Genomic DNA, 21,529 nt, shown 5'->3' on the forward strand with positions numbered 1-21,529 from the left:
TTTCAAGAAAGCTCAGCAGCTAATTCGATATCCAGGAGAACAGAGGAAAGTCTGGAGGGAGAAAAAGACACATGCCTCCTATTTGTCTGAGATCCCTTTTGAATTAGCCACCTGCTCTTTGCCTCATTTATAATTCTTCCAGACAGACTGCTACTTGGCATTGTCAACAGTGACCTATCAGAATTGCAGTACAGTTTCAGATCACAGATTGGAAGAGGCAAAGGCCAGAGCAAGAAACAAAACTGTGGCTTCAATACCACCTTTTCACCTCCATCCCACCTTCTTACCTCCATACAAACATTAGCATCCATCAAGGTGAATGAATGAAGCAGATCTGGCTGCCCAGAAAAGTTCACAAAGGCCCCGGGATGCTCTTGCATGGTCTCACCAGCCTTTTATCAGAATATGTGTTTTCCCTTCTAAGTTGGTACCCATCTGCACATGGGGAACATGGCTGGGAAATGGATCTGGGATCATTCTTTCTACTAAAGAGGCCATAGCAAACGGTCAAACAAGGAACGAACTTCAAAGGTAATGCTAGAATTTGTTGTAGCTTATCTGGAAAATGCAGCCATTTAACACAGACTATCTCTACAAAATACCAAAACAACCAACCAAATAGGAAAAAATATTTTAATTATTGTCTATCACGTGGCCCTTATGAAAGATTGCTTAATAGCTATTACTTTCAATTCATACAAAGGGATAGTAATAATAAACACCATCCTATGGTGCTGAGATTACCATCAGATGAGATGGTTATTGAGAAGATGCCCCTTTATTGGCAATCAACTCCAAAAAGGATAAAAGGGGGGAGCCAGAGAGAGAATGACGAAGTCTGCACAGTCCAAGGAAGGTTGGTGCTCTTAGAATAGAGACCCTATTATATCCCATGATTCCCTAAAACAAACCCAAACTGAAATATGAGGCCAATATCCAGAAATCCCTGTACTATATAATATACCAATAAGCAAATGCATTGAAAAAACAAAACAGAAAATATGTATAATGTTGCAAAGGAACATATTAGAATATTGTTTTAGTTATTTAGCTGGCACTTATACATGTGCCATGTGTTGCTGAAAGCAACTTGACAAACACTATCCCATCAGTCCTCACAGCATTTCTACAAGGTACATACTACATCCAATGCTGAGTTCTACCCTCTGGGTTCCCACCTTCTCCTAGGTTTTGGCAAATTAATTCCTCCCTCTCTTGATAGTTATTTGATGTCCCTTTAAAAGCACTGTAGTCCTAATGTCTTTATATTGAATGACTGGCAAACACAAAGGAGACATATCACTTATAATGAGGGATAAGTATTTGTCTCAGTTGACTAGCCAACTAACCAAGACTCTTAATTTCCCAGGTTATAATCTCACTGTTCTTACATATTTTTATGAAAAATATGAAAATACAAAAATGAAGAATATAGCAATAAACCCCCATTATTCATCCTCAGATTTAGCAAGTATCAAGATTTTCCTACGCTTCCTATCTCTCTCTCTTACGCTCCTCTCTCCCTTTACCTTCCTTCCTCTCCTCTCTCTACCTCTCTCAGTTATTTTAAGGAGAATCCCAGACATCAGCTCATTTCACTCCTAGAATTTCAATATGCGTCTCTAAAATAACATGGAGGTTTTTCTCAAATAATCTTGGTATAATTATTGGTGCATAATATCATCATTGCACGTAAGACAAGAAATAATACTTTGGTGTTATCTAATACCTACCCATACTCAAATTTCCCTGATTGTCTCAGCTGGTCAGTTTGAGTCAGAATTCAAACAAGGCCCACATACTGCACTTGGTAGTTATGTCCTTTAGGTCTCATTTAATCTAAAGTAGATCTCTCTTTATTTTTCTTTCTTCATCCCATTGATTTATTAAAGAACCTGGGTCAGTTGTCTGACAAAATATCACACATTCACAACTTTTCTGTTAGCTTTATTCTGAGGTCATTTAACTTGTTTCTTCATCTGCCTTCTTTCTTTTTTTTTTTTTAACATGTATATTGGAGTATAATTTCTTTACAATGGTGTGTTAGTTTCTGCTTTGTAACAAAGTGAATCAGTTATACATATACATATATCCCCATATCTCTTCCCTCTTGCGTCTCCCTCCCTCCCACCCTCCCTATCCCGCCCGTCCTCAGAGATTTGACTAGACTTGGATTTTACTGTTTTCACAGGGATATGTCATAGGTGGTGCTGTGTAATTTGGATTGAATTATGTCAAGAGGACACAACCTTACTGCTGCTGAGATTGATCAATCAGTGGGTTCAGGTGATGGCAGCCTGAAGCCTCCTTGGTACAATTACCCATCAACCTTTCATCTTGTGGCTTCAGCCATTTATGAGCATTGCCTGACCCTGTTGTTTCATTTGGGTTGCAAAACAATGATCCTTTCCATATTTATTGCTTGAAATTTTGTAAGGAAGAAATTTCCCTTTTTAGGTAGGTGTATTTGGTTGTCCAAAAATATAGTTTATACCGGAAAAACAAGAATATATGCTTAATTCTTTCATATTAGTTGTCTAATTTTAGAGTGAAGTTGTTGCTCTAGTTATTACAGTGGTGTCCAATAATTTCTCCTTCTATTTATATAGTTTTATTATGACCCCTTGGTTTTTATGTGTTTATTCTGTGTCCAGTAATTGCATTTATTTCCCCTTTCATGTCAAAATTGTCTCATCTTTGGCCAATGGGAGCCTCTGGATCCTTTGACAACTCTTTGGGCCTTTGGAATCTCCCCTGTGAATTTTGTATATTTTCTACCCCAAACCTGGAATCAGTCATTCCTCTAGAAATCCTGGTTCCTTTCAGAGTGGAATGGTATTTGGATAGCATGACGCTCATTTCTGTTGGGTTATTATTGCTTCTATGCCTTTTCACTGGACAGAACTAAGAAATATATAACTTGAAACAAAAATAAAACTTTAAGTTTATATTGCCATTTCCAATTACATTTAATAATGTAGGATTTTGCTTAGTTTATTTGGCTTTTACTGAATTTCTTTTCTCATATCTGAAAATCTTGATTCCTTAGAGTAGTAAAATAATCACCAACTTGCATTATGTACGTAACTATAACACTAAAAACAACAAAAAATAGTTTCAATATAATAATATCAACATCACTAATGAGTGAACTTTAAGATTTCTTTGCAGATCTATATGTCCTCAGATAACATTCCTTTAAAGATAGTAAAAATACCATGTTCTGGAATCACTTGAAATAATTTCTTCTGTGTGCTTATGGCACACACAATTAGATTCATTTGTTTCCATTAATTTTCAGTTTTTAGACTGCTTTCTTTACTTTTTTGTTTGCTTTTATTCTCTGAATATATTTACATATTCCCAAGTTCAAAACTTTAAAACAAGATATATTCAAAGAGGTTTCATGTTCATCACTGTGTCCACCATGTTCCCTTTATCCACATACAGATTATCATTTTTATTAGTTTTGTTAGTTTGCTAAACTTATCCTTTCATTTCTTTTTGGCATATAAAAATATTCAGTACAGATATTTATCTATTACCACTCTTCCTCCTACTGTTCTTACACAAAAAGTAGCACACCACATATACCTTTCTGCCTCTTTCTTCTGTTTTGTCACCAATATGCCCTGGAGATACTTCATACCAGTGAGTTAAAATCTTCTGCGTTCTTTTCTTACAAGTGCATACTGTGTTATCCACCTTTTTCAGTTGTCTTCAGTGGGAAGATTATTCCAAATTACCTAGTCCCCATTGCTAAAGTCAACTGTCTTCTTCTTGGGTCTGTAGGTAAAACATTAGTTTGATAAGCACAGCTCCATGCCCGTAGGAAGCAGTTGTTCAAGTGTGGCTTCACTGGATGGTGGAAGGATCTTTCCTTACTCCACTGCATGGACCTCTGGTACTTTACTCCAGTGAAGTATAAAAACAACCACAGTCCTGAGTGTTAATGCTACCAAGACTCTCCCTCTCTCTTATCCTTTACTTGAAGAAATGTTTCCAAATTGAAATATGCCAGCACTATTTACTTCTTCCCTTGATGTTTTCTGAGAGTTGCAGCATTGGACGGATTCTCTGATTTATTCATTCAAGAAATGTTTATTGAGCATCAGCTATTTGGCAGACCCTGGACATGCATAAAAATGAAATATAGGTGGGACTTCCCTGGTGGTCCAGTGGTTAGGACTTCGCCTTCCAATGCAGGGAGTGTGGGTTCAATCCCTGGTCAGGAAGCTAAGATCCCACATGCCTCGTGGCCAAAAAACCAAAACATAAAACAGAAGCAATAGGGTATCAAATTCAATAAAGACTTTAAAAATGGTCCACATCAAAAAAAAAAAAAAAATGAAATTAGGCGTGGTCCCTGCCCTCAGAGGGCATTAAGGGGGGATTAATGAAAACAACATGTTTCTGTTTAAAACAAATTTCAACTATAACTGCTTATCAAATGATCACTTAAAACAAAATGACTCAAAAATGCTAAGAATAAATTTTGTAACTTATTTTTCAGGGAAAGAGGAAAATAAAGTAGGGATAAAGAAATATGAATATATAATTAATTAATACAGTAACTCTTTGTACCCTAAAGATCACCACTTCTTTTCAAGCATTCATAGAATGTTGACACAAATTAATCATATATATATGTGAAACCAAAAAATAACCCCTAAACAAATACCCCAAAATAAAAACAACAAAGGCTATATTTTATAGCCTTGATTTAATAAAACAAGAAAGTATTTTAAATGCTTTTCTAAATAATAGTTGAGTTAAAGGAAAAATATGTAATTAGAAAATCTTTGAAAGACAGAATGAGGATACTGCTTATTAGATTGAAGACAAAACTGAATTAGAAGCAAATTTAAAACCTTAATTTTATTGTAAAAATACTAATTCACTAAAATAAACTATGCATTAAACTGAAGAAAGAAGAAATGGAACAACAAAATATACCTAAAGTTAACAGGCAAAGTTAATATAAATATTAAAAAGCATTAATTAGAAAATACAGCAGAATTGATTAATACAACAGCTGATTATATAAAAAAAATTAAATTAAAATGAGAAGTATGAAAAGTATTATAATAAAAGAACATATGCAGATAAGTTTTGAAATAAAAACAACTTAATAACATGTTAATTAATCTTAAAGCATTCACTGACATATCTTGAAAAATAAGCATTGGAGTTGGCTTATGATAATGTAGAAAGCCTGAATATTCAATAACCAAGGAAGAAATGAACATGTTATTAAAAAAAGAAGACCTATAAGACTTCATGTATGTACAGTTTTATTAAGAAATGTTTTCAAACTTTCAAGGAACACATAGTTACCATGCTATTGTATATAAATATTAGAGGCCAAAGGAAAATCTAAGGAGCTTTCTGAATTCATTTTATGAAGTTGGTATAGCCCTGATTCAAAACTTGAGAAAAAAATCACAAACTATAGATAAATTTTATTTTATAAGCAGAGATGTAAAACTTAAATAAAATACCATTAAATAGAAATAAAAAACAACTTAAAAAGAAATTACCCATTAAAACCAAACAACGATTATATCATAATGCAAGAATGTTTAATTTCCATAATACAACAAATTTTGGCTGTTTAAAACCCCAATCTGTGGTACTTTGTTACAAAGACAACCTATCAATACATTGAGTTGGATTTTCTAGTCAATATAATAAAACTACTGGCAAAGAGGATCACACTTACTATTACCTAGAGATCAGAAAATTACATGTTTGGAAACTCTAAAAGAATCAACTAAAAAACTCTTAAGTAGTAATAAGAGATTTCAATAAGGTGAACAAATACAAATCAACATGCAAAAAGTCATGCTTCCTATTTCTAGTGATATCCATTTAGAGGAGGAAAAAGGAAGGAAGGAACTGATTTGTAATAAGAAAAATCGTAATAAGAAAAGCAGGAAATGTATATAAGGAAATTTCAAATTTTTCCTGATATCTATATCCATATCCATTTCCATATCTATCTGGTTACACTATATTCCTAGATAGGAAAAACAAATTTGTAAAGATGACAATTCTTATAACAGTATATAATTTGGGACAATTCCAACGAAAGTCGCCAAAGATTGCTTTTGGAAGTTTACACAATTTTAAAGTTTATATGGAATGAGTATGACTAACCAAGAACATAAAAAGAAATGAAGAGTTTCTCAACCAGATATTATAATCTATAATCAAAATGTAATATTTAAGACAGTCTGAATCAGGTGCTAGAAATTATAAATGTAACCAGGAAAATAGTTCAGAAAGAGATTCTAACAGATAGATTTTTAACATGTGATAAAGATCATGTCGCAAATTGGAGAACAAAGAATTGGTCAGTAATTAGTGTTCAGGTAGTGGGTTAACTACTTGGTATAAGACAGGACTACTGCTTCTCTTCCTAGCCTATACCAAAATTTCAAATGAACTTAAGACAAACATTAAAGATGAAACCATTAAAAAAATGGGAAAATACATAGGTAAAAAGAGATACTAAAAAGATTTCATTTCATAAAAGTCATTATTTAAAATTCTATAGATTCAAATAGCATAAACATAAATAAACATACCATTTGAGAAAATATTTTCCACAAATATGAAGGCAAAAGCTTAATATACATAATATTTAAGGAGCTTATACAATAATTGAGAAAAACAATGAAACCTCAATAAAACAGTAAATGAAAACATAGCCACAAAACGTGTGAAAATGTAAACCACAATAATTAAAAAAGAAATCTGTCTGACTTATTTCACTAAGCATAGTATTCTCTAGGTCTATCCATGTTGCTGCAAATAGCAGTATTTCATACTTTTTTATGGCTAAGTAATATTCCATCATATATATATATTTATATATATATCACATCTTCTTAAGCCAATCATCTGTTGATGGGCACTTGGGTTGTTTCCATGTTTTGGCTATTGTAAATAGTGTTGCTGTGAACACTGGGGTGAATGTATCATTTCGAATTAGAGTTTTTCTTTTTTTCAAAATATATACCGAGGCGTGGGATTGCTAGTCAGACAGCAATTCACTAAAATATTAACAATGGTGGCCTCTCTCTATTGGGTTGGTGAAGAATATTTTTAAACTTTGTGTATATTTTCTAAAATGAGCATAAATTCATATTATAGATGCAAATAAGCATTACTATAAAAAGAGCAGAAAATTTTATAATGTAATTTAGAAACATTGTCATTCAAAATATGTTGATCGAAAAAAAAAGTAAACTGCTATTATTGGTAGATTTCATTTATGTAGAAGCCTCATTTCCTAACAGTTTTTAGATGAACTAGTAGTCACTGTACTTTGTTTTAAAAATGCAAGTAGCTTCCTTCTTTCACTGACAAAGCTCAGGTAAGAAGCTTGCAGTTTCTTTATGAAGATGCAAGACCTATTTATTTGGTTGGCCAAAAAGCGCCTTTGGTTTTTAAGTAAAAATAAAAGACACATTTTTCATTTTCACCAAGAACTTTATTGAACAATGTATTCATCCTTTTGTTCCACTACCTTCTGCCATTTTTCAGGCAACTTCATAATTCCATCTTTCTTTATAATTTTATCTTGTTGAGAAAAGAACTTTCCCAGGTGCCTTTACAGTCTTCCAGGGAATTGAAAATTTTTCCATTAAGAGAATTTTGTAAAGACCAAAATAAATGGAAATCCGAAGGTGCCATGTCTGGTGAATATGGCAGATGAAACAGAACTTCCCAGACAAGCTGCGACAGTTTTTGCCTGGTCATCAAAGGAACATACGGTCTTGCGTTATCCTAATGGAAGATTATGCGTTTTCTGTTGACTAATTCCGGACACTTTTCATTGAGTGCTGCTTTCAGTTGGTCTAATTGGGAGCAGTACTTGTTGGAATTAATCGTTTGGTTTTCCGGAAGAAGCTCATAATAGAGGACTCCCTTCCAATCCCACCATATACACATTACCTTCTTTGGATGAAGACCGGCCTTTAGTGTGGTTGGTGGTGGTTCATTTCGCTTGCCCCACGATCTCTTCTGTTCCACATTGTCGTACAGTATCCACTTTTCATCACCCGTCACAATTTGTTTTAAAAATGGAACGTTTTCATTACGTTTAAGTAGAGAATCACACGCAGAAATATGGTCAAGAAGGTTTTTTTCCACTTAAATTACGTGGAACACAAACATCAAAGTCATTAACATAACCAAGATGGTGTAAATGATTTTCAATGCTTGATTTGGATAGTTTGAGAATGTTGGCTATCTCCCACGTGGTATAACGTTGATTGTTCTCAATTAAGGTCTCGATTTGATCGCTATCAACTTCAACTGGTCTACCCGACCATGGAGCATCGTCCGGCGAGAAATCTACAGCACGAAACTTTGCAAACCACTTTTGACGTGTTCAATCAGTCACAGCACCTTCTCCATACACTGCACAAATCGTTTTTTTGCATTTCAGTTGCGTTTTTACCTTTCTTGAAATAATAAAGCATAATATGCCAAAAATGTTGTTTTCCTTCCATCTTCAATATTAAAATGGCTACACAAAAATTCACCAATTTTGATTTTTTTTTAAATGCACGCTGATATGACAGCTGTCACATACAATCTAACAAAATTGTTTCTAATGAAGTTAAAGACAACTAAGCGCTACTGGAGCCATCTTACTGAAAAAAACAAACTTTTTGGCCAACCCAATACTAAGAGTAAGCAGGTTCAAAGCTGTACTTTTTAGCTCTTGACACGAAACATTTTCTTTGCCCTGCTTTCAATTTTTAAAAAATTAATTAATTTTTGTTTGCATTGGGTCTTCGTTGCTGTGCGTGGACTTTCTCTAGTTATGGCGAATAGGCGCTACTCTTCGTTGCGGTGCACGGGCTTCTCATTGTAGTGGCTTCTCTTGCTGTGGAGCACAGACTATAGGCATGCGGGCTTCAGTAGTTGTGGTACACGGGCTTAGTTGCTCCGTGGCATGTGGGATCTTCCCGGACCAGGGATCGAACCCATGTCCCCTGCATTGTCAGGCAGATTCTTAACCACTGCAGCACCCACTGCGCCACCAGGGTAGTCCCTAAGCAATTTCTATTAACAACTTTCACTGTAATGTATGGATGGCATATTGTTACTTTTAAAATGTACATAAATATGTATTTCAGGCACATATGTGGAAGCCTATGTATTTGAAAATGTTTCGGATCCAAATAAAGGAAACCATTTATAACCTTTCCATGTAATTATGATCACAAGGCTTAAACTTCAATCACATGAACAAATTCTTCCCTGGATCCCAACACGTTTTCCTGCCTTTCTCTTCCTTCCAAAATCATTAAAATGAAGTTCCAAAAGTATGTACTTCTCCTCTCTACTTCTAATTAGCCCACTCTTCAGTTTAGTTGGCAAATGTGACATTTGCATAACCAATAGCTCTCTTTCAAAGAGGACTGTGATGTGGGTGATTTTGAAAGGTCTAAAAAAGGTTTTGTGACCTTCAATAGGGTCCATCTGACCACTCAAATAGAAGCTTCCCAGCCACAAATGGCCCGCGTGTCAGACAGGGAGCTTCCTTCGCATATGCCTACGTGGATCACTCCTCTCTCATCCCTTTTCTGCTGGCACAAGTCAGAGGTGCTGTTCCAAGTGTGAAATGTGGGTACGAGCAGCAATTTACAGAGTGTGCGTTGCTTTTTTGTGTCTGTTGGTGGCACATTGGAAAATGGGTCTGGCACAGCTCATCCCTCACAAATGCTTAATGCCATCCCTGGGGACAGGAATATCACGAGCCCAGAAAAACACAGCTTTTAGCTGCTTGGTACTGAAAATTTCAGGCAAAATTCCAAAAGCCTTCAAAGCTAATGTCAAATTGACAAAGTGCCAAAAACCTCTCTGGCATTAAATATCCACTCTTTATTTTCTCCCTTCAGGTGAACAGCTTGTGAAAATAATAATGTGATAATGCCACCCTGTGTTCCAAATATCTCGAAGCACCATCTTGTTAAGCCTCTCGGCATCCCTTTGAGACTAATGGGAATTGAGCTGACTTATTCACTTTACAGATGAGAAAACCCCACAGGAGATGGGTCAAATGGCTGGGCGATGGCCATGCAGACTTATCACATAGGTCCCAGGTCTGAATTTAGTTCTCAAAACAATGCCAAGTGTTGTAGGAAAGGACCTGAAAAGCTACCATCAAAAAGGGCCAAAGCAAGTTTCACACAGGATGCTAGGTGGGTTGGGGTAATAAACTGGCAAAAGCGATCAAAACACATCCCAGGAGGAACAACAAGGCACAGTCTAGGCATAACAATAAGGCACAGTGTAGGTGTGCGGCCAGTTGGAATCAGTGAGAATTGGCATGGGCCATCAGAAGATCTAATGTGGCATTATGGGCATCTTACAACAGCAGGCACAGTAGATTTCTGTCATTTTAAATTTTTTAGTGCATCTGAGCCCCCATCCCATAATTACAGATTCCACTATTAAAGGAGTTACAGCAAGGAACAGGACTCTACCCCTCACTACAGAAGTAACTTCCCTTCCCTACATCCTAGCAATCTGGCTTCGAACACATGATCTAAACCAGTCAATGGGATGGCCTTGTCAGGGACTCTGCATCTAGAGGAAGTGTGTCAGAGAAGCAAGGCACATTTTAGAGCTTCTTATGACCGTTGCATCCAATGACCCAGCAGTGCTCCAACAATGTTGTCTCTCAGGTGTGCCTTTGCCTGGAGTTCTGGCCAACAAATTTCCCTTAGTGCCTCTTTCGTTTCCTGAGCCTGATTCTCCAGCCTTCCTGTTAATTCAGGGAGATAGCTGATATCTTTCTAATAAATTCATTTTTAGCTGAAATTAACTGGGGTCAGATTCTGTAGTTTGCAACCTGGAAGATTGAAACAGGCAACGACCAAGGCTGTAGAGAAGTTAACATTAAGCAGATCTAGTGGCATATGTCAACTTTATAGCGACAGGAACTAAAGGTTTGGAGGAAGAATCCCTCCCAAGTATGGCAGACAGTACTGAGTGATCTAAAATCCATTTCCTTGTCTTATTTTTATGTATCCTGTAGAATTATCTTTACCAATCTCCCTTGCAGTTAGCTATGGCACGTGACTGAGTTCAGTGACAAGAATGTGCATTGAGTGATGTGTGTGTCTCTTTCCGACTTGGCCCATTAAAACCTTCCATGTATGCTGCTCCATTTCCTTTTCCCTTTTTGGTTTGCTCTAAGTTTTGACTCTAGGGTAGTTTCGGACACCACGTGTTGAAGATGGCAGAACCCACACCATCCTGGGTTCTCCGAATGACTGTATGAAGGAGGGTCACCCCACTAACCTGCTCACCAGTCCAGTATGGATCCTTAATCGAGAAATAAATTTCTGCTGTGTTTGAACTATTATACTTATGGGGATCTACTTATTACAACATAGCATAAATATACAACGTATAGTACAAACCCAGGTAATCAAAGACATTCAAATTCAGAACACCACCAGCAGCAAGACTGACTTGATGTTGAGTCCCTGAATTGATGGTCTACAGCTTTGGAATTTCCCTCAATTAGGAAAAATACAAATAACAACTGGGATAAAATCTCTAAGGGTCGATTATGCAACTACAGCTACACAGGTCGAAAGGATGCAGGCACAAAAGCTCATTAGATATTTGACGATCCTGAATAGAATTGTGGAATTTATTAGAGATCAATAAATCCTAAATTTTTGTTTCTCTTTCATGCATTGAAGTATCTCCAGACTAGAGATAATGAAAAAGATAAATTATAACTTTGGTTCTGCTTTTACCCCTTTAACCTAGTTTTTTCCTTCTCAAATAGATCCAAGTAATGCATCTTACTCTCCCTCCTGGGTCTCTTTTCCCATCCTTTCATTTTATTTTTATTTATTTATTTATTTATTTATTTATTTATTTATTTATTTGTGGTACACGGTCCTCTCACTGCTGTGGCCTCTCCCATTGCGGACCACAGGCTCCGGACGCACAGGCTCAGCGGCCATGGCTCACGGGCCCAGCCGCTCCGCGGCATGTGGGATCTTCCCAGACCAGGGCACGAACCCGTGTCCCCTGCATCGGCAGGCAGACTCTCAACCACTGCGCCACCAGGGAAGCCCCCCATCCTTTCATTTTAATTTATTTCCCAATCTCCCCCTTTTTAACTCCCTCTCAAGTGGATGGCTTCTTGGTGTCTCAGGCAGACTTGGGTAATCAGTTCTTAGAACCACACAGCACCTTGAATATGTACCTAACGTTTGTTGAACGAAGAAATTATTCTTGTTTTCTATTTTTAATGAGACAACATTGCACTAATGTCTCCTCTCCATGTTCAAGTTGAAGGAGACCTTAGAGATCATCTAGTCCAGTCATTACACACACACACACACACACACACACACACACACACACACACACACTCACACACACACTCACAAACCCTTCCACAATATACAGTTCCCTTCTACAGCATCTCTGATGTGGCCCATCCAGTCTGTGCATGCATACTCCTGGTGATGAGAAGCTTACTGCTTTACGAGAAAGCCTATGCCATTGAATGACATCTCCGAAGTTTTAAAAGTTGTTCTAATTTTAGATAAAAAATATTTCTCCATAAAACTTTCACTGATTGCTCAGCACTGGGGTTCCTTGGTGATCACATATCCCAGTAGAAATTCCCTTGCTTGGGAGTCAGAAAAATCTGGTTTCTAGCTCCACTTTTGCAGCTGACCAACTAGCTGACCTCAGGCAAATTGTTCCTCCTCTCCCACATGAAATGTCCTCAACTATGAAATAAGAGGTAGGAAAAATATTATATTTAAGATCATTGATTAAAATAATGCTTATAACAGAAACCTATTACACACCATTATGTGCTTACCTCCAGGCTAGCTCTGATTCATCAGTTAACACAATTTTGGTAAGGCTATTTAACCAGCCCAAATATTACCAATTTGTATTACTATTCCATCCACAATTATTTATCTTCTCCACAGAGATATCAGAAAAAAATCTTCATAGTCATACTGAAGTCCAGATACAGCACCTGTATTTATATTCCTTATAATTCCAACCAAAGTTAAATATGAGTAAATTTGTATGACTTGCTTTAAGGCATTGAAACTTGACATTCTTTTCTAAATATCCTCAAATCGTTAGCCTGAGTCTATCTTTGACCAGTTCTTAAAATAGAAAGATACTTAGTAAATCATGGATAGTCAAAGGACATGCTTTCTGTGCCAACACCATGGTCTGCCCAGTACAGTTCCACCAGTTCCGATGCACCCAAAATGAAACCCCAGGTGAAGAGATGTTTCTTTCCTGCCATTGTGGTACACAAAGGTCAGACATCAAGCGCAAAAACTGCATCTTGGAGAAGCATGCCACTGAGATAATAGCAGAATGTTGAAGTAAAAATGGGTTTTCCATCAAGATGGGTCTTATTAATGGAGTCAGGTGCTGTGTAATGTACTGTGTCAAGTGCACTGTATAAGTGCATATTAGATGGCGTCAAAGACACAGGTAAAATCTAAAAAAGATATATGTATATGTATAACTGATTTGCTTTGCTGTACACCTGAAACACAGCATTGTAAATCAACTATGCTCCAATAAAACTTTTTAGAAAAATACACAAGTAAGATGAGAATTAGGAGCACAAGATAAATTAGACAAGATGGAAGTGGCCTGAATCCATCCAATGACTGGCTGCCTGGATGTGTTTTATATGCTCTGGCTTGAGTTTACTTATGGGAGGGAGTCAGCTTCATACAGAGAGACTGGGATTTGAAAGACTAGTTAAATGAGAAAAGCATGGTACTACTTCTTTGGAGGATATTTCTGGTCTTTCAGCTTTCCTTGGAAAGTCTCTAAGCTCTGTTTAGTTTTCTGAAACAGTTCAGATTACTCCACAGTTTCTAGTAATATTTAATAATCTCAAACCAGTTAGGCCATATCTACTTAGGCTCAACATGTACTATAAAGTAGGAATGTTCACTGTGAGTACAATAGGGAGAGGGAAGGAACGCTAACAATAAACATAATAACTGAGGACAAAAATCACGTGATGGAAATCTCTATGCCGAAGCATCAGCCCAGGGTGATTCTCTAGGAAGCTGTAGAACTGCCCTGGGGTACCTGATGTCATCTGATCCCTATCCATAATGCTAGAAACATAGTAAAACAAGCCTAAAATCCATTTGGAACCAGTCAGGGTCCTGCTTCACTGCAATAATCCCAAGAATACCCATTTCCCTCTAAGAAGCTGCCCTTTGGGACGTTCCTGTAACACATCCCACTTTCAGGCTCTCTCCTACTGAAACTGGTCCTGTTGGGATTGTAGCCAGAAGAGTTGCTTCTGGTTGGAAGCTGTGATGGACACGTCCAACAGAAATGAGTCTGTGAGTACCTGGGATGGAAGAACTATTTCACAGAACCAACTTTTTTCTCTTAGTGTCAAAAAGGGTTGAAATCAGTAGGAAGAACCACCCCTGTCAGTCAGCTCCCTCTATGTTCAGCTGTCCTGTAAAGCACCCTAACTAGGGTGGTTTTCATAAAGTAAATATGCCCTTAAATCCTTCGTAGCCAAAGGTTACAAAGCCTTTGCAAGGGTGGGTGGACCACAAAAAAGAGATCCGTGAGCATATTTTTACATTGGCAAGAAAAGCAAAATGTCACTCAACTAAATTTAAGATTGTTCACACACATCTGCTACCACCAGAATGCTATAAAAAAAAAAAAGAAGAAGAAGAAGAAAGAAAGAAAAAAGAAATGCAAATAGCTCACAGTCTAAATAGCTCTGGACATTTTTCTATTCTTCAGATGACTTATGCTATTTCAACAATGATTGAAAGGCTCTCAAAGCAGAAGCCAAAACATGTTTGTGGTCTATCACATAGGGACAATTTTTGGTTAAATACACACACAGACAACCGTATCTCAACTAGAAAATATATGTTAGATAGCTGTTGTTATAAATACATCACTAAAATGTGTGCAAAAAGTCTAGAAATATAAAATGTTACACTGCAGACAATATCATAAGTAAATCACATCCCTAAGAGATAGAGACGAAGGTTGCTAGGAAATACATTTCTGAATCAGGTACATGTCCTCCCATTTCAGAACATAAAGCAGATGCATCTTATGACATGAGCCTCAAATCCTCTAAATTAGAATCTTACAGTCTAATCAACCAGAGTGATTTGTCCAAAGACTACCACTGCAACTAATGGATACAGTTTATCATAAAGGAACAACCAAAGTTTTAAAAACACAGAAGTCTGCTCAACAGTGTGTGAAAGGCCCTACTTATTCATCTCAAAAATCAAAGCATAATGGTAAAACACAGCGAAATTAAACTAAAACAACTGGAATCATATATCTACCTTTCTTTTCAAAAACAGAGTTCTTTTAAATATTAACATCAATTAAAGAAATCATCAGTGGATCTATTAAACATAGCTGACAAACATATATAACAAGGGCTCCTTAATATAAAACTAAGTCACAGCCTCCAAAATTTTGTACCAAAAACACTGTCAAAATGTAAGTGCCATTTATCCAAAAATCAAATACCAAATTACTGAAGACTTAAGAAGCAACAGTAAATTCACCTGGAAGTTATCCATAACAGAAAAAAATCAGTTATATTTGAATTAGGGGTTTAGTTAAGTAAATTGTATTTACAATGGTTTTTACATAGGAGGAGAACTACTGAGGGAAATAAATTCCATATTACAATAATATAAAAAGATAGTTTTCTCAGACTTTAAAATAAGTGGTTCAGCATAAATAAATGTTCCAAACCTCACTTAACTGGCCTGAGAAAAGATAATTATTTGTTATATTACTTTTTTTACGACACTCTGTTCCCTTAGACAAATTTGAATAGCTAATCAAGATATCTGTGGAGGTCATTCTTCATAGCAATTCCAAGTATCATTTCTTCACTGGCTGTGTGATATAACAGTATCATAAAACTATACCTTGGACAGTTTTAAGGAGGTTGTTATAAGATATTTTAGAATAAACTATTTTTTAAATTTCTGGTTTGAACAGTTAAATTGGACTACTTTGAAACAAATTAAATACTTCAGTGACGCTAAAGGTACCTCTCCAGTGGTCCATATCTAATCATTTTATAAAAGGATCTGCACTTTCCACTTACTATAGGCTTTTACGGTACATATTTTATACCAGTAAATTTAAAATTTCATAAGTCATCAAATATCTCCTATGCGTGCCAACATTAGAATACCTAGACATTTTCTCTTTTGGTAAGTGAAATATAATCTGCAATTTAAAAGTTTAAAACTATCCTTTAAAATGAGCACAGATCAGAAATAACTTTGCAAAGAGAGCCTTGTATTTACAAAAGGCAACAAACTGTACATTTAGAACTATTTAAATGATATTTTTAAATGCTCTGTTTTGTGCAACGGCAATGCAATTAATTTGTGGTAAATTAAAACAAAAACTTAGACTATAAAGATTCAAAGTACCAAGCATTCACATACCAACTGATGCAATGAGAAAGTAATTTTTCAAAATAACATATTCACACTTTCTAAAATAATATTTTTAAATGGTTAATCCTGAATTTCAAATGTAATGAAGCCCATTACATTTTACAGCTTAAATTTAGACTAACTCGGTTAGAGTTTGGAGTTTCCTCTCTCCAGTTGTAAAAATATGATAGACCTAAAATAGATGATAGACATTTGGAAAACTTACACTGTCAGATTGCTTGCCCTGGTCACAGTCCCACGTCGTTGTTCGCTGGCCTGACCTCTCCATGGTGCTGAAGAGTTACTCTTGCCCATTTGAGAGGAAAGAGTTGTTTATTCAAACAGGCTTTACAAGAAATCCATAAAGGGCCATCTGTGTTAGCAAGTGAAGTTATCTGAAGAATTTCTGTAACACATACTACAAAGGAGATGCTTTACCCTTCAGTTATCAACCACGATGCTCAGGCAGCTCAAAGATTTTGGAGCAGAAATCTTCAAGTATTGACAAAAAAGAGGGAGAGCTCTTTGGGAGATGAAGTTTGCTGATTTTTCTCAGTGTTCTTCAAATTGAGGGGAAAAAAAGGGAGAAACTACAGGCTACTCAGAGAACAGAGGATTCCAGAAAAGTTCTTGATCTTAATGCAGAAAACAAGCTCCCATTAGTCCAAAGAAGCCAATTCACTTCATTCTATCATTGCATCTATTTTTTGATTAAACAAAAATAAAGCTCAGAATTCCACAAGGCACTGCACACACTATGTAAACAGGTATGCCTCACTCTAGCCCCAGCCTCTGTCTGCTGAAGACTATCACAGCAGAAATCAGGCTCTTGTGGCTTTCACAGATTACCTCTTTCTGAGGCTGAAACGTATAAAGAGCCACATGACACCCAATGATGTCATCTCTAAAGCAGGTCACAGTTGCCGCTGTATGTAGATGAAGTTCTTCTAGTGAAGTGTTTGGCATAGTGATTTTCTTGAAAATCTACTTGCATTAAATAGTGTGGTCTTCTATCAATATGCTTAACCCTATCAATACAGTGCCATGAAGAGAAAATTAATTTATTCCTCACAGGTAAAGAAGGGGTTTCCCCTCACGGAGCTCTAAAGGGAACTAGAGGAACGGTAGAGACAGACAGAAACTTCTAAAACGTCTCTCAGAATTTTTAGCATTTAAAAAAATCATTATTTTTTAATGCCAATCTATGAAGATTGCAAAATAAAAATTAAGGCAACTGTCTTCAACTCCAGACAACATTTTATTTGATGGAATTTAAGAATGTTTCATAGACAAAAAATTTTACTAACATCTATCTCTGAAAGGATTTGAGTATGTTTTCAAATGTTGGTAGGAAATTTCTTTTACTCATTATTTCTAGATGTTTTTCAGCTCTGAATACAATAACAAAAGTTTAACTATACTATAGGTAATTTTTACATGTAACTAGTAATAAATAGTATACAAAGATATTTTAAAGAATGTATAATAATGAGAATTATCCATTTCCATTCTGTGTAGTGTATTTTTCTCTTTCTTAACATGTAGTCACACACCATAACTTGGGATTTTCAGTCATAGTTGACTTTCTTGTCAGCTAATAGTTAAATTATCTAATCTCTCTTCATGCAAACTAAAAATCCTCACAGTCAAAGTGAAGATTAAATTGAAACTAATCTAATCAGTGCCTATTGACTGTATCCTCTTTTAATAAAAACCAAAGTGGATCAAACAACAGAAACCTTCCTTGGTGAGCACAGTACTTATATTTTTGAGAAAGAAAAGAACTATAAATTCTAGGAAAACAGAATTTTCAACACAATCAGTGCCACTGGGAAAATTCTATTAAAACAATAATGGGTGTTTTGGTATCAGGGAAAATTTGCTTAAGCACCTCCTCAAGGCACATGATTTACAATACAAAAATATCGAGATGAAAAAAAAAAAAAAAAAAAATATCGAGATGCAAATTAGAAAAAATATTGATCACCTGGGTGATCGTGTCTGTTTCTTAAATAAAGTTGAATTTGTTTGCAATTTCTGTAACTCACAGTTTTCTATTCTTTATGATAATAAGGATTACCTAAGGCATTAAAAAAAAATACAGAATTCCCAGATATTCTAATTCAAAAGATCTACTATGGTTCTGGAATCTGTGGGGTTTTTTTTTAAAGCTTTCAAAGTAATTCTTATGCAGAAAACACTGCAATAATGAATATATTACAAAGTATACAATCATATAAAAATCAAGATAAGTACAAAAATATATATGATATTTATCATAATAAAAGGCCAAATTGTTGCTACATGAAGCGTGCAATGTTGGAGGTTCCCTTCTTCCTGTCTCCTCAGATTTCCATGAGGAAGAAACTTCCTAAATACTCCCACACTCTGATTTCCACCCTTTAATCCACTCCAGGAAGGTAGAAGGAGTTACCTTAACTGCAGGACTAGGCAAAGGCACTGGCAACCCAACATCATTCTCCCTCCATTTTTTAATGGGCTCCACCTCCCTGCACAAGATCTGTGGGTGAGGCTGGCAGTATCTCGTGCTTCCTGTGATTGATAAGATTCCTTAAATCCAAAGCTTAGTAGTAGAAAGCTCAATGGCCACAAGTTCGAATTCCACCCTCAAATCCAGCTTTGACAGGAAATAAAGCTGAGATTTTTATACCCCTCTGCCTAAATCTCTGGCCTTTCAAAATAAGTTTCCAAATCAAGAACAGAAAAGGAGTTATTTACTGATTCCCTAAAACCCCATCTTCCAACACTGTTATGTCGTTGACTAGACTTGGTCTTTTTGTTTAAACCCTGCTAGCCAGTTAATGTAACAAGTTTTATATGTGAACTAACTTAGTAAAATTTGCATAATACAGCTCTATAATAGAGACCTATAAAAAGGAGATGTCATGTGTAAAAATTTCATTAGGAACTTTCAAAATGCACTGCTCAATTCATTTTAATTTTATAATTGAGCCACTTAGAAGCTCCAGCTCTTGGCACTTTTCTTCAACAGCTACTAACTCTAGAATGGTATTCCCCAAAGTGTTCCATGGATCAGTAGTCCAATAAGATGTGACTCTTAATGAGTTTCCTGGTCAAAGAAGTTTAGGAAACATGAAAACAGTGATCCCCGTCTTGCAAATTCAAAATGTGTATTAGCTTAGTAAGGCTCTAAGAAGTCCTGAAGTAAATAAATCAGCTTATTTCGCCCTTCCCCCAATTAACATCTATCAATACCCTATGAGACTAGTATTCCAGGTTCCACATTTTGGGAACTTCTGCTCTAGAAGATGTTTCAGCAGTCAGATTTTTGTTACTAATAATACCTAAACATCTATATAATTAATCAATGAAATGTTATCGAGGATGTCCTCTAAGTTGGCAGTACATCTGTTACAAGAATTGCCAGTCATGACTGGGGAATTATGTAAATTCTGCAAGGGCAGAGGTTGTGTGTATTTGGGTGATCATTTTATCTCCAGGGCTTGACAAAGGGCCAGCACACAGCAGGCACTCAATATTTGTTGAATGAGTGAACAAATGATGTTGACCTAATCCAAGGACGGGAATAACTCCCCTCCCCACCCAAGATGTCTTATTTACAAAAGAACATCCTAAAGAGTCTTAGGCCAATCAGGAAAAAAAAGGAATACAGTAGTAGATCTCACTCCAGTTCCACCACATCCAATTTCTCCTTGGATCCTAAAGCATCTTTCATACTCATTCGAAGAGTGAAACGCTGATTTGTAATGATGAAACTAGATTTTATAACAGAAGGTGCAACTGGGTCTAAACTAGGGATTCAACACTTTATCTCACCTAAGCTGTAGAATAAGGACAGGATCTAGGTGAGGACAAATGCTGAGACTGGACTTAAGGAAAACTGCAAAGAGAACAAATTCTTTTTCAACCCTCTTTGCGTAAAGTGAGGTACTTAGTGCCTAGATTTTTGCATCTGAATTCCTAGGTTAATGACTTTGAGACCGCTTAGGAGGATTTATTATATTACTGTGGATGAATGAGTTAGTTATCAAATAGGGAATTGTCAATTTTGTATATAATTTTAAACTCAGGAAATGTTCAATGTTAGCAGTCGCTAAAAAAATTTTTTTTTAATCCTCAAACCTAAACAACATGCTCATTTTTAAACCTATCAAGAAAAATGTCCTCAAATCATTAAGTCAAAAGGATGATTTGGAAAAAGGAATCAATATTATCAACCAATATTCAAATATGCAAAGAGGAGAGCGCTTGTGGTATAAAGATATTATTTTTTGCTAGAGAGGGTGGAGAAGAGGGAAAATGTAATTTTCCTACACTGTTGGTGGGAATGTAAATTGGTGCAACCACTAAGGAAAACAGTATGGAGGTTCCTCAAAAAACTAAAAATAGAGTTGCCATATGATTCTGCAGTTCTACTCCTGGGCATATATCCGGAGAAAACTGTAATTCGAAAAGATACATGCACCCCAATGTTCATAGCAGCACTATTTACAATAGCCAAGACATGGAAACAAACTAAATGTCCATCTAAAGATAACTGGATAAAGAAGATGTGGTACAATATACAATGGAATATTCCTCAGCCATAAAAAAAGAATGAAATAATGCCATTTGCAGCAACATGGATGGACCTAGAGATTATCATACTAAGTTTAGTAAGTCCAAAAGAGAAAGATAAATACCATATTATATCACTTATATGTGGAATCTAAAATATGACACAAATGAACTTATCTATGAAACAGAAACAGACTCACAAACATAAAGAGCAGACTTGTGGCTGCCAAGGGAGACGAGGTGGGAGAGAGATGGACTGGGAGTTTGGGATTAGCAGATGCAAACTATTATATATAGAATGGATAAACAGCAAGGTCCTACTGTATATAGCACAGGGAACTATATTCGATATCCTGTGATAAACCATAATGGAAAAGAATATGAAAAAGAATATATATATATGTATAACTGAATAACTTTGCTGTACAGTAGAAATTAACACAACATTGTAAACCAAC

At 36.0% G+C, this 21,529-nt stretch overlaps 2 protein-coding genes across 3 annotated transcripts in view; both read right to left on the bottom strand.

The window, feature by feature from the left end:
* Positions 1-17,365, bottom strand: part of SCHIP1 (schwannomin interacting protein 1) — a 575,684-nt gene extending 558,319 nt beyond the window's left edge. Inside the window, exon 1 of one of the 2 annotated variants that reach the window (XM_027113083.1) lies at positions 16,738-17,365. In XM_027113083.1, coding sequence (XP_026968884.1) covers positions 16,738-16,800 — 63 coding nt within the window. In that variant the 5' untranslated portion in view covers positions 16,801-17,365. The remainder of the gene's footprint in view (positions 1-16,737) is intronic. The other variant, XM_027113079.1, reaches the window with a different exon arrangement.
* A 2,810-nt stretch (positions 17,366-20,175) lies between these two features.
* Positions 20,176-21,529, bottom strand: part of IQCJ (IQ motif containing J) — a 213,505-nt gene continuing 212,151 nt past the window's right edge. Inside the window, exon 6 of the mRNA XM_027124468.1 lies at positions 20,176-20,269. Coding sequence (XP_026980269.1) covers positions 20,176-20,269 — 94 coding nt within the window. The remainder of the gene's footprint in view (positions 20,270-21,529) is intronic.

Source organism: Aethalodelphis obliquidens, unplaced genomic scaffold (genome assembly GCF_003676395.1).
Source record: "Aethalodelphis obliquidens isolate GAN/ISIS:26980383/991018 unplaced genomic scaffold, ASM367639v1 scaffold1, whole genome shotgun sequence".
Classification (NCBI taxonomy): Eukaryota; Metazoa; Chordata; class Mammalia; order Artiodactyla; family Delphinidae; genus Aethalodelphis; species Aethalodelphis obliquidens.